This window comes from Vigna umbellata, chromosome 8, assembly GCF_029865625.1.
Source record: "Vigna umbellata cultivar VRB3 chromosome 8, Vumbellata_1.0, whole genome shotgun sequence".
Classification (NCBI taxonomy): domain Eukaryota; kingdom Viridiplantae; phylum Streptophyta; class Magnoliopsida; order Fabales; family Fabaceae; genus Vigna; species Vigna umbellata.
In genome coordinates, this window is record NC_142172.1 from 15,731,360 (window position 1) to 15,745,436 (window position 14,077).

Here is a 14,077-nt window from a genome sequence, read left to right on the forward strand (position 1 = left end):
GAGTGGTGTTAGGTTTTTGGGGGAAAAGATTTTGCTACCTGATTTAAGTTGTACAGTCGAAGCCCAATATGCCTCGGTCCATTTGCCAACCGAGGTCGTTTCTTTGCTACGTGAAGTTATCCTTCGGTTCACTCTGGCAACCGAATCAGTATTTGCTTTAGACACCGATTGCTTAACAACCGAGGCATATAATGCTTTTAAAATTACCAAACTGCCACCGCAATTTGATAATGTACGAGTTAAAAACGTCATTTTTTACTAGTGTGTTCTTGCATTTAAATTAAAAATAATTGCATGGGGAATGCAAAAAGAGTAAACTAAATTGGATAATTGTGAAAAAAAGTTATGTAGTAAACAAACAACAAATGTCAAACTTATCAACCAACTAAATTAGTGAAAACTAAAGTGAAAAACTACTCTAATTACCACTACAAGAAAAGTGCTGATTACCGGCAGCAATTTATCGACGGCCTTAAAGCCTTCGGTAATGAGTTGGTGAATTAAAGTACATACGACCTAAGAGCCTTCGGTAATCTCTTCGATTAATTTTGCCCCAAATCACCGTATTCCCTCTCTGCAATTCATTTCCCACCAACAGCTCGTCCCTTCTCCAAAATCGAAAACGCTAAACCCTTCTCCATTGCACGAAACACTTGCTCGAAGACTTGGTTTTCGCATCAATCCTAGCTAGGAAATCGTTGGACGAGTGCTTTGCCGTGATTTCTGTGACGACGTGGTTAGTGTTTGCCTTTGCATTTTCTGTCAATTCCTTGCACGAAACCTCTTTTTAATTTGTGTGTTTTCCCCCAATCTGACCAATGTCTTGCAGAATCGTGGTGGGTAGGAAGCTCCATTAGAGTTGAATCGTGGTGGGAGGAGGGTTTGGTGGTTGGCGGAGGCTTCGTGGTTCATCGACGTTGGCGTGAGGAGGCGACAGTGCTGAGGAAAGGCTCGCTGGTCCGTTCAGCGAGGTGGAGGTTTGGTGCAGCTCTGGGCTTGGACGAATAAGTCGTCTCGTTCTCTGCAAATCGAACCAGGTTAGTTTTATTTAAGAAAATGCCTATTTGCAATGTAATTTCAATCCTGCTAATGTTTGATGTTTGTAAGTTGTGATTGGTTGTGGTAATTGAATGTTGAATGTTGAATGTTGTGATTGGTTATGGTCTGACAGGATATTAACAACATTAATATATTTCCATTAACTTCGTTTAACCCATCATTCAGATTCGTGGTTTATAATAACCTTTTCTTTGAACATAAACATCCCCATTAAAAGATGAAAAAGGGGTCATATTGATGGGAATCACCAATCTGAAGTTCTCAGTCTGGAAATTTAACCCTGTAATGAACACGAACTCAGTCCCAAGTCACCGAAATCATAGAGTTGGGAAGGCTTGGGTTCTTTCAGCCTTGGGTTTGTTAAGCAGGATTGGCCACAGAAAAGGTTTGTTAGGCAACTATCAAACATTTTAAACTTCAGCTTGGGGCGTAGGTCTCTTGCAACGATTAGGTTTCTTAGTCCTTCATCAATTGCTTGTCTAGACCTCATTAGCTTGTTGGGAGCAATTAACCTCGTGTTTCATCATCATCTGGTCAATCTCACTGTCATGAATATCATGGAGATTTTCTTATTCCATGTCACTATAAACATTATATCTTCATCAACCTCTTTAAAATTACAGCACCACCCACTTCGTTGGTGACATTCCTTCCATACCATCACAAGTCATGGAATTTTTCCAAAATGACAAACCAGAAAATATGTGACTGCAGAAAATTCAATGGTGGAACTTTTTTCAAGTGTATGATGGCACAAATATCAACTTGTGTTGTGGATTTTCCTATCTAGAAAATTATTTTAACACGCACACCAAAGGAGTAAACTTCGTTTCAATATACACCCTGACGGGAAGAAAAGGCCCAAAGTCCTTCAAGACTATAATTGAAATTGTTGATGACATTTCAAGTTTAGCCATGGTATCATTAAACTTCCCAATACTAACAAGATTATTTGCAAAATATAAGTACTTGATAAGTAACGATATGTAGTAAAGGGGACCGACTGCATATGCAGAAATAATACTTCAATTCAAGCGCATTGCAAATGTATAATTGTTTTCTATAAAAAGGATAAGAAGGAATAATAATTATAAGCTATTAAACTCCAAAACAAGTATGTGAAAGACTAATCTACATGATCGTATGGAAGGATCACTGTCAGAAGTCTTCAAAATGATGATCCGTCTCATCAAAGATCTCCTCCTACAAAGAAATATTGATGTCAACTCAAGATTCCGTGAGCAAATTTATTTGCTAAAAGTTACCTCAATGAATTTAGTACCTGTAAAAGCTCTTCGATGACATCTTCCATTGTAATTATTCCAACAACTTCTTCTTTTTCCGGCAGCTTTTGAAGTGAATTTCCATCTATATCCAAAATATCGTAGTACATATTTTTGGACCATTTTCTGCTTTGGGAACCACCCCTCTTCGAATTATTTGAGTTTGAAAAGCTTTTCCATTTATGGTGTGACAATTTAGCTCTTATACTATTCTCTTGGGGAGGCTTATCACCGTCATTATTCACCGTCACATCTCTCACTGAGTGTATTTCAAGCCATTATCAAGAGAGACAAGGAGAACATGTTGTGATGTGAAAAAGTTCAGTTTTGAATAGAAAATCTAAATAAAATGTTAGCATAGTTTAACTTGATTACAGCATGTGCTTACCGTAGGTTTTGAGTTGTGAAATTTAACCCTGTAAATTGAGGTTTTGAGTTGTGAAATTGCACAACAGTGGTTATAAGTCAAATTAGAATTTTAGAACAACTTTAAATCATCAAAACAAAGTCTTTTGAGCTATTATTTGGCATAGAAATAGTAGATTCCAAAATTTGACCTTATAACAGCTAATAATGTAGCAAATTAAACAACTACACACCTCATTCTAAGTTATAATGATTCAAACAGCTAGTTATCAATGCAAATGACTGTAGAAAGTGTAAATACACTAAACTAAGCTTGAAAACAACAACTAAGCATGATCAAACTCGAACTGGACATTGCAAGGACATTTAACACGGTGAAAAGCTACAAATTTGACCAAAATAGAAAAAATATGCTACTAGTTTTAGGTAACTGAACTGTGCTTTTTCATTTCATTGCTCATTTGGTTTACCTAGCATTGTGCAGGGATTTAATATAAAGTCTTCATGTCAATGGCATGCTGATGCTAATGCCTTATATGAAGATTTTATTTCTAAACCATCACTTTTTGAGTTAAAATGGAAGTGGAGTAGTGATTTTGAGTTGCAGGCTGTTTATAACTCATTTTAGAGTTTAAAGACAATTAAAATCATCAAACAAAGTTGCTTGAACATTCAGTTGTTTGTTTAAATCACTTTCATATGCTTTTTTAGTATCAAACCACCAAACTAGGGACTTTTGCTAGTGCAGAATTTGTTTTCCAGCTAAGGTTTGATTCTTTTCTCTAGTTGCAGTGCATTTGTGGTCATTTATGAATCATATAAGGCAATGAGACAATGAGACAATGTCTAGCCTTAATTATATGTGCTACATCAGTTAAAACATGATTCTGTTTCAAAAATTTTGCACAAAATGGAATAAATCTGGTGCAATCTCATAAATCTGTTTCAGTTGAACTTTTTTATTTCTTAAGCAATGTGCAAGTTTGTTTAATGATATTTGTAACATCCCAAAATTATACAGTCATCAACTATATACTTAGAATAATCACATGTATTAATATGGCAAAACAGTTTTACCATTAACGGAATAAAGGTTCGCAAGTGGCCGAACGGCCTTACACATATATACATGAGTTTACGAGCGTTCACAAACTACTGAGGACGAACGATTTATAAAAATTAAATGCCGAACGTCTAAGCATTTACACAAATCAAAAGGGCGTTCGCTTTAAAAATGGACCGCTAGCCTAACTACACTAACCAATAACCGAACGTCCTACTGTTCGGGCTTCACCTCGACCTCTACGAGATTCTCCTCAGCTATGATTTCCTCTTCAAGCGCTTGTTCCAGAGAGGCATCTCCCTCTGCTCACATCCACATGGATGATCATTGCATTGACAAGACGGACGTACAGATACAGACAACACAATGGAAAACGCAAGGGTAAGCTTATTGAATTTAATTCAAGTAAAACATACATTTCATATCATATCAATTATACATCAAGTAAGTCACAATACATACTTCAATTCATTCATTAATTCAATACAAATCCTGATACTAGACCGACCGTCCGGACTGTATGAATCCTGTGTAGCTAAGGCGTTCGTGCACACAGGTGGAATAATTGGAATGCTCATCAGTCGCGACCTGAGGTTAGTCTGTTCTGTCCAAGTTACAGTTATGGACTAGACCTCCTGCCATTCCCACACATGACATACTCCTCTCTACTTGAGAACGAGCACTCACGGAATATCAGGATGAACCACCATCTAAGCTTACCACGTTCATACTTTACAAATCTAAATTTCCATTCAAGAGTCGTTCCTCCCTGGAACGCTCGTTCAAAATCCACAAACAAAATTTCAGTTCTTATAGTGTTCACACATCTTAATACTTCCTCTTATTAACATTTTCATTCTTTGTTCCACTTCCATAAAAAGACGAGCGTTCAATCCTCTTCATAACGAGGACGAACGTCAAGAGCGAGACTGAAGGAACTTCTTTTCCGAAGGAATAAAGCTGACCCATCTTTCATGACGAACATTATTACAATTTGAATCAGTTAAATGAACTGATTCTAGAACAATTCGACTTATACTTAGAATAATTCACTTGACATGATTTCAGATTCCATCCAACTGAATGTAGATAAAAATACGAGTGCTAAAATGTACTAAGTACAATTTAGTCGGAATAACGACTGCCGGTGAATGACCGAACGCGTTACGAGAATTTACTGAAATTAGGGACGAACGCTATTTAAGTTCATGGACGAACGCTATTCCAGCTCCTTGATAATTACGGAAAGAACGAGCGTTCGGTATAGGACTGAGCGCTACTTAAGACGTACGCTTTGGGTCGAGACCCATCACTGATTCAATATATTTGAAATAGGATTTTTCACAACTTATATTGGTGAAGTTACATTTTTAACAATATGACTAAGTATTTGAATATATATTTTCAGGCTTCTCAAATCTCTCACACAACTCTCAAGATATTTACGTTTGGCCGAACGCTCAAACGTAAAGCTATATATAAGAAGGCGTTCGTCCTCAAATAGAATCCTTTCCAAATGAAAGGGTTCAGCTATTTTAAAGAATTTACTGAGAATACCGAACGGTCAAAGACCGTTTCGATAACGAACGTTCATTATCATACACATCTCATATTAAATTTCTCACTTACAGTAACTCATTTTCCAGTATAAACTTTCATACATTTAATTAACCATATCATAAAATATCCCATAATTCTCATGCATCGAATCATAATCATATACCAAACATCCAATATCAAAATCATACTGCATACAAATTTACAGAACGTTCATACAGTACAACGCATCTAATTCACAGAACATTCATACATCACAGTATAACACAAGAATTAAATCTAATAAGCTTCCCTTACCTGGATCAGTAGTGAACAAACGTCCTAACTTGTAAAATTCTGAATTCTCCCAACTATCACTTCTATCCTCAGATCACTCAACTCTTGCGAACTAAAACCATTTACAGAATCAAAATTTGATTCAGACAAAGAGAGTGCAGGTAACCAGGTTTGGTTTTTGCCTGAAACTTAATAATGAACGATTAAGGGACGAACTTACCAGATTCAAAATTCTAACTTGTTCGGTTTGATGGAAAGCTTATGACGTCTGGATCACCTCTACGGTCTCTGAAATTGGATCGGAGAAGAAGAATGTGAGTTACGGTAGAGAGAAGATGAAGGCTCTAGAGAGAAGGTAGAGAGTTTGGAAATCAGAAGCTTGGGGAAGAAGACGAAGCATGCAGAAGAGTGGGAAGAGTTTTTCAGAAAAAATCATTTTCCCCTTCCCATGCAGGACGATCGTCCATTCTCCTGCTGCCACTTGGATTCCATTAACGATTTCGAATGTTCCAAAATGACACTTGGCAGTTGCATGCAGAGTGGGTGTGAGTGCGTTTTAATGGCACTGCACGTGTGGCGCGAGTGCATTTAATGATGGTCAGAGTGTGGGGTTGGGTGCGTTTCTTAACATAAATTCTGAACAGAGTTTTTGGGTAATTAATATGGGATTTGACAGGTGGAGGCTGGTTGAGTTTTCAAGACTTTACAATATTAAACATGTTCCAATTAATAGCAACCTGTATTAATCACTAAAGTGCAAAAAGCATAGTTGAGTTGCTAATAAATCCTGAAACAAGGTGTTGTTATTGCCATTCAAACCATCAATTTTTCAACACTTTTCTGATATGAGTTGCAGAATTTTTTGAATCTGTGTTGCTGTGATTATTGCACTGAATTTCATCTTAAATTAGTAGCAAAAGCTTGGTTCAATTGATTAAAAAGAAGTGCACAATTCAAAATTAACAAACAGCCTGCATTGTAAAATGCGAGTGAACTAGTGCTAAGCCAAATTTTCAAAATCTGATGCACATTTTACAGTAGCTCTCTTAGGCATTTCATCAAACACTTTTGCCTATTTTAAAATTGAGTTCGAATTAGCTATATCTACAACTTATAATTGTTTCTTGCTTTTTAAATCCACTTTAGAGTCTCTCCTAAGTTCATTTTGAGTGCCACCTTTTGTTGCAAGCCTATTAATTGCTTGATTTAATTTGTTGGAAAATCCTGCAACTAAACTGTTTGATGAAAGTCCAGTGGTGCATGACAGGACAAGGTTCAGAACGTCCTTCGGTTATTACCGAAGGGCGGAAGCCCTCGGTAATTACCGAAGGGCGGAAGCCCTCGGTAAATGTTAGCGACAAGGGATTTACCGAGGGCTCTTTGACCGTCGATAAACCGTCTGTAATTACCTTTTACCGACGGTTTTGGGTTGTTTCCGAGGGCTCTTGGGCTTCGGTAATGCCCTTCTATTTTGTAGTGTACATACCTTCAATCCAAGGTTTGTCTGGTCAAAGTAAATTGTTTAAGACCAATTATCAATATGTATAAAGACTAATAGAATCCTATATATAAATATTTTAATAATTTAAATGAGAATGACGATAAAAATATGAACAGAGTATAAGGATGAATTATACTCATATCAATTCTTATTCTCATATCTAATTTTATTTTTAAAAGTAAAATATATTTTTAGTTCTTAAATTTGGACACAAAATTGAAATTACTTCCTACATCAAATTTTGATACACTTTATTTTTTAAGCTTTTAAAAATGAATAAATATAATCTTTCTGATCCAATTGGATTAAATTATAAAACATATTTTAGAATAACATTTGAATTATTTGCATCATTTTGATAATTCTAATTTAAATATTAACTTGAAATTTAATAAGCTCATCCAAAATAATATTTTTCTTATCATTTTCTCTTTCTTCGTATTTATTGTGAAATTTTGAGATCACACTGGAACTAATAATCAAATCTACATTTTTTTAATTCTCAATAAATTTCATTTAATATAAAAAATTGTATTTAAAAGAGTGTAAGAGAATGATATAAATATTTTAGATTTTAAAATCAATAACTTTATAAATACGTAGTTAAATTTGAAACCACTCATAATGTTTTTAAGTGATATTTCAGAATACATAATTTTCTTTTATTTTAAATTCTATTGTTTTAATAATGTTTACAAAGAAGGATTTTTTAGATGAAAGAAAAAGACATATAAATGCTATCATACTACACACACATATATATTAAACAATACAAAACATTATAAATCATCCTTTATTTTGTGTAACTAAAAATCAATGTCTCTTTCTTACTAATAATTATAATAAAACATATTGCATTTAAAAAATATACTAAATTATTTATTAAAATAAATTTTATATCAATTAAAGAAATAAAAAATGTAGTAAATTCCATTAAGACTAATATTTTTAAAGCTAAATTAAAAATATAACTAATGACTTTGATATAATTATTTTAATATGTTCCTTAATATTTAAATATAATTTTACATAATATCACAAGTTACAAAAACACTGTTCATAAATACAAAAGTAAATAATTAAAAGAAAGTTGTAATATATTAAAAACAAATTCTACCAATTCTCCATTTCCTCACCCCAAACGGCCACCACCCCTTTCCTTCTTCCTCACGCCTCTTCTTCTGTCAACCCAACAACCAAAACGACCGCGTTTCCCTCCTTCTTCCTATCACCAACATGTGATGATCAGGATGATCACGACGATCATGACTTCCCCCCTCCGCGATCCCAACAACAGCTTTTCGCAATGCTTCATCTAAACGACGTCGTCACCAACGGCACCCTCCGTCTCGCGTAGCCATCACCGTCTCATTTCCGCGGGATGTCGAACCTGTACGGCGATTTCAACCACAAGATCGATTACGTCTTCAAAGTCGTGTTGATCGGTGACTCCGCCGTCGGCAAGACCCAGCTCCTCGCGCGCTTCGCCAGAAACCAATTCAGCGCCGATTCGAAAGCCACCATAGGCGTCGAGTTTCAGACCAAAACGCTCATCATCGATAACAAAACCGTCAAGGCTCAAATATGGGACACCGCAGGCCAAGAAAGGTCCATTTTCTCCTCCTTTCGCGTTTCGCTTTCCTTTGCCTGTCGTGTTGCTTCTCATAAATTCAATAACAATAATTAAGAAGAGGCCTTCCAAACGCACCTATAATCGTTCTCATCCTTCTGCTTCGTTGTACTGTTGAACAATCAATTTAGAAACTGTGCGTCGTTTTGCTTGCTGGAATGTCGCTTTCGTTTCTGTTGTTGTTTATTAATGTAATAACATGTTTCTTGTGTGGTTTAGATGATTTGCAGTATTGGAAATGATTAGAACTTTGCTAGAGATCAGTAGTTTATATCATTTTTGTCTTATCCCGAGTTTTCTCAAGTTTACTGAGTCACAAACTAATCAAACTCGAAGGTAGGAATTAAATGCATATTCACGTGATCATAGTGTATTTGAAAACAGCTGGAAAGTGTTGGAGCTAATTTGGTTTGTTTAATGGTCGAATTGAATGGTTTTGGTTGTGGTTGAGTCTGGGAGGACCTTATAATGTAGGGGGAAGGGGACCAAGTGAGGAAAGGGAAGTGTGTTTGATGTTCATGCGGCAAATTTAGTTTTGATTGTTTTTAATTAGAGGATTTTGTGATCAAGATTTGGATTGTCGTAATTGAAAATTTATGTAAGTTGTTTGATTTTAATTGGAATTTACAATAGTGTAGATGGTTATGAATGATAAGTTTATTGAGTTTTATAATAGACTAGGCCTAAACCCATGCATGGTAACCTATATAAAGGGAAAATAAACGAGAGAGGATGAAATTAAGTGGGTGTCTGGTAAATCAACAAGTGATATGCCAGTTAAAAAATAATGACGGTAGGATTTTTATATAATGATAGATTACTTTAAAAGTCATAAAATGATTTCTGATCAGTTGACAATTAAAACTTATTTACATGTGCGTGAAAATTAAACTCATTTTATGTCTTATTTGGGTTTAGCTCCTGTAAAGTTTGGATCATTGGATGTTTAGTGAAGTGTGGAATCACTGTTGTTGATTGCGATAAAATATAAGGATGGGGGGTGCCAAATTATGAAATACGAAAAAAAATGCAGGTGGTGATTTCCTAAACAAGTTTGAGGCTGCCGAATTGTTGAGGTCGCTGTTTCTGCGTCCAAGGTTATTCTAATTATGCCATATATATGCTCTCTTCTTTAGCTTGGTTTGCATCTTGCTCACAACTTGAATTGTTTTCTACATTTTATTTGAGTTTGAAGCTTTTTTTTTTTGCAAATTAGCTTCTGATATCTCTTCTTTCTTCTCTCAGGTACAGGGCAGTTACTAGTGCATATTATCGCGGTGCTGTTGGAGCAATGTTAGTTTATGACATGACTAAGCGTCAATCATTTGATAACATGGCAAAGTGGTTAGAGGAACTGAGAGGCCATGCAGACAAAAATATTGTTGTCATGCTAATTGGCAACAAATGTGATCTTGGAACTCTTAGAGCAGTGCCAACTGAAGATGCCGAGGAGTTTGCTCAAAGAGAGAACCTATTCTTTATGGAGACATCAGCACTTGAGTCCACTAATGTGGAAACTGCCTTTCTGACCATTCTAACTGAGATATACAGACTTATAAGCAAGAAAACACTAACTGCCAATGATGATGCTGATCCACTTGGCAGTTCAGGGCTTCTGAAGGGAACCAAGATAATTGTTCCCAACCAAGACATGAATGCTGGTGAAAGAAAGGGTGGCTGCTGTGGATAGTCTTAGGTTTCGCTTGTTTCCACTCTTCTTGGGAGCATATTGCTCCCACGACTCCGCCTACATGTGGCGTTTGTAGAGAGGACAGATACTTTTATTGGTCATCCAATCAGCAAAATGTAGTCTATATTTATTTATCACTATGCTTGTTGATCACAAGCATGCAGTTTTTCTGCTGTTTTAATCTTTTACAGCTTTAGGATTTCAATTTGTTAATACAAATCCCCGGTTTTGAAGGGATGGTTCAGTTCAGACAGAGGAATGCAAACTGTATAACTAGCTGGATGCAGTTGTTTTTGGCCTGTAGTTGAATTTTTTAGTATTAATGTTGTCTTTGATGTGAGATATTTATTAATTATAGGAAGGGATCAACTTACAGTAACTATAACTCTTGTGAAATTATATAAGCTTTGCAGTTACATTTTCATGTTTCGGTTGCTTACAAATAGTAATGAAAGACAAAAGATGTGTAGTATCTTTTTCTTTCTAAGTACTTTTGGTTCCTCTCAGAATTACCTGCAAAGATCTTACAGAGATCAACCCAAAAAAGAGATCCCAAAGAAAGATGCTGCGGTTCTTGATTATTAGTTTTTTCTTATTTTTTTTGGTGTATATACGATTTTATTTTCAGTTTGGTAGCCATATTTCAATACGGTCTTGATGCTGTTTTCAGAATTTTTTTTACAAATTGATGAGTGGTGAACATTATTTTCCACATTCCAAAACAAAAGTATAGTGTCACCATCTCTCTTATAGAAAAAGCAATTCATATTTTAGTTTCGGATAACCCACTATTTTTTTTTAATGGAAAGAGGGTATCACTTGAGTTTTTGGGAACAAATTAAAAGAATCCTAGATTGTTACTAGCCCAATCAGACTTTATTAACCATATAGAAATTGTATTATGGAGATTAAAGTTAGGGTCATTCTTTCTGTACCCCCAAACTTTTATCATGCACTCTCGCATTTTGGAAATGATCGTTTTATTCTTTTCTCTTTTATATTTGTCACAATTATATTCCTTTTTTCTTTTATCGAAAAAAGTTAGTTATTAATATTTTGTTAGTGGAAATAATTGAATCCAAAATATATTTTTCTCTCTCTTCTAAACTCATCAAGCTAACCTTATAATTTTTAAGTGTTAGTGGAAAAGTTGAACCCATACCCTCTCTCTCACTTTTCGATGGCCTCTTCCTCAAGCTAGAATGATTCAAATCATGAAGACGAGGTTAAAGTGAGTTCACTAAAGCAACCAGATTAAATGATATGGAATGCTCTTAGTGTGGAATGTTTGATAGTGATATGATGGTATTCGAGTTCTTAAGAAAGATTAGGTCAACTTTCAAGGAATGTGACTAGAGAAAACAACAAAAAATGCTCTAACCATGACTTTAGAGACAAATATGATGACACAATAATTTGACAACATAATAATACTAATGTCAAAGTGAATTTACATGGGGAGACACGTCTATTATAGACTAAGATGTCTTTAAATTTGTAGAAGAAAAACTCTAAAAACCTTAACTTGGCTAGCTTGAAAATCAAGGCAAAAGTTCTCTCCATTAGGAAGAAAACATGTGGCCACTAACACGAGAGAATCATCTCAATTCCTAGAATGATATATGGTCACTACTTATGAGAAATCTTTTAGTAGCATGACACATGGTCATTCTCTCCAAATGTCGAACGCCCCTCTCTCTTGCTCACCAAACAAAGTTCTAAAAGGAAAGTTTTCATATTCAAAATTGTGCTTAATCCAATTTACTGCATAAAATTCATATGTTAAAGGCTGAGAAAAATTTTAAAAAAGAGAATAAGATTTTCTAAGTGAACTAGATTGTTAAGAGAGGATACATATAGAATAAGTGGTGAAATGATAAATGTGTTTTTACATATAAATTCAAAAATGACAACAACAAATACAAATTTGTATGTAAAATCTGATAAATATATACTATAGGGGACCATGGCATAAGAATAGTTGAAAAAAGAAACAATATGATATATTAAAAGGAATTTGGTTTATCACTAATCCATGCATGGACAAGCATATACAAACAAAAGTAGAAAAATAAAACATTGGATAGACAAAACTTTTAGTATGAGAAATGCAGCCGCAAAAGCATATCTCAATAGGAATTAGAAATAGGTGCAAAAGCTAAAATTAAAAGATCAATCTAGTAAAAAGGGAAGAAAGTAGGATTAGAACGATGAACTTATATTTTTTTTTTTGTTTTAAACATGCTAAATGATCTTTGGTGTTTGTAATTCAAATTTTGTAAAAAGGTTGTAGTATTACAAATATTCTTCATACCCAATCAATTCTTTATCCTAAAAAAAAGCAAAATCTGTGTGTTTATAAATATTTTCTTAAATCCTATTTTTATTTTTACTTAATAAAATATTTTCAACTCATATTTGTATTACTGACCATTTTCTTACGAATCTGTCATAATTTATAACAATTTGTAAAACATCTAAATGAAAAATTATTTATTTATAATGTAAGGAAAAAGAAGTACATGCCCCGTTGGAGGTAACCCAAAAAGACAATCTAGTATAGGACCACCACACGTATTTTCATTTAACAAGAAACCAAGAAGGTAGAAATTAGAAAATGTACGGATTTTAATATTTTAGCTCACTGATATTGTATTATAATTTATAGGACCACTCACGTATATTTATTTAGCAACAAATCAAGAAGGAAGAAATTAGAAAAGGCATGGATTCTAATATATATACATATATATATATATATATATATATATATATATATATATATATATATATATATATATATATATATATATATATATATATATATATATTAACTGCATAATTCACTTTCATGCTATTATATTTAATCTTATCGCATACAATGTTCGATTTGATGTATGAACCACTTAGATTTTATTTGACAATCTTTCCTAGAAGAATATCATTATTTTTGGCATGTTGTGTTCTAGCAATAACTTGTTAGGTTAAAATATGCTTCCCCACAAAAGAAAAAATCAAAGGTTCATGTGTAACGAAAACAGATGATTATTATATACTTTTTGTCTAATGAAAATGAAATTTCAAAGTAAAAATTCTAATGGTGTATGCGTATCAACTGTAACCAATTTATTATTCATAAAGTCAATTAGTTATAGTAGCATTACATTTCTTGGTGATTATAATATTTTTAAAAAAATATTTTTAAAATAATTAATAAATGTAGAAAATAATAATAATAATAATAATAATAAGAGTTTTGATATTTAAAACTGAGGTTTTTAATCAATTTACAAGTGGAAAAATAGTCGTTTCTAGAACATTTGTTATTTATGATCTAAAATAATTAAGATTTTTAATACAAAATTAGTTAATACAATTATAAAATAGTCTCATGTCTTTTCTTATTATATAAGTTATGTTTAAGCTAAAATTTCATAATTAATGTAGGAAAACAATACTTTAGGAAATTATTAAAAATATCCACAATATTTTTTTTAACACAATAATTCACTTCATTTGAAAAATTAGACTCGCGACATTTCATTTTCATTATCCATTATTTTATTCTCCACTCGTCTCATCTTTGTCAACTCGATACTACAAAAATATATGGAATTATCGATGGAACTTTATCGACGGAATCATTTTCGTC

The 14,077-nt window shown here is 33.7% G+C and overlaps 1 protein-coding gene across 1 annotated transcript; it reads left to right on the forward strand.

The window, feature by feature from the left end:
* The first annotated feature begins 8,135 nt into the window (after positions 1-8,135).
* On the forward strand, positions 8,136-10,748 carry LOC124840639 (ras-related protein RABA4d). Its single transcript, XM_047316724.2, has 2 exons — positions 8,136-8,713; positions 9,981-10,748. Exons 1-2 carry the CDS (start codon positions 8,487-8,489, stop codon positions 10,423-10,425), a joined length of 672 nt encoding a protein of 223 aa, XP_047172680.1. The 5' UTR covers positions 8,136-8,486; the 3' UTR covers positions 10,426-10,748.
* Positions 10,749-14,077: the final 3,329 nt, after the last annotated feature.

Excerpts from the sequence above, each read along its gene's own strand:
- LOC124840639 (XM_047316724.2), top strand. The coding sequence starts at position 8,487 with ATGTCGAACCTGTACGGCGATTTCAACCACAAGATCGATTACGTCTTC. Across the intron at positions 8,714-9,980 it reads GACACCGCAGGCCAAGAAAG|GTACAGGGCAGTTACTAGTG; the intron begins GTCCATTTTCTC and ends TTCTTCTCTCAG.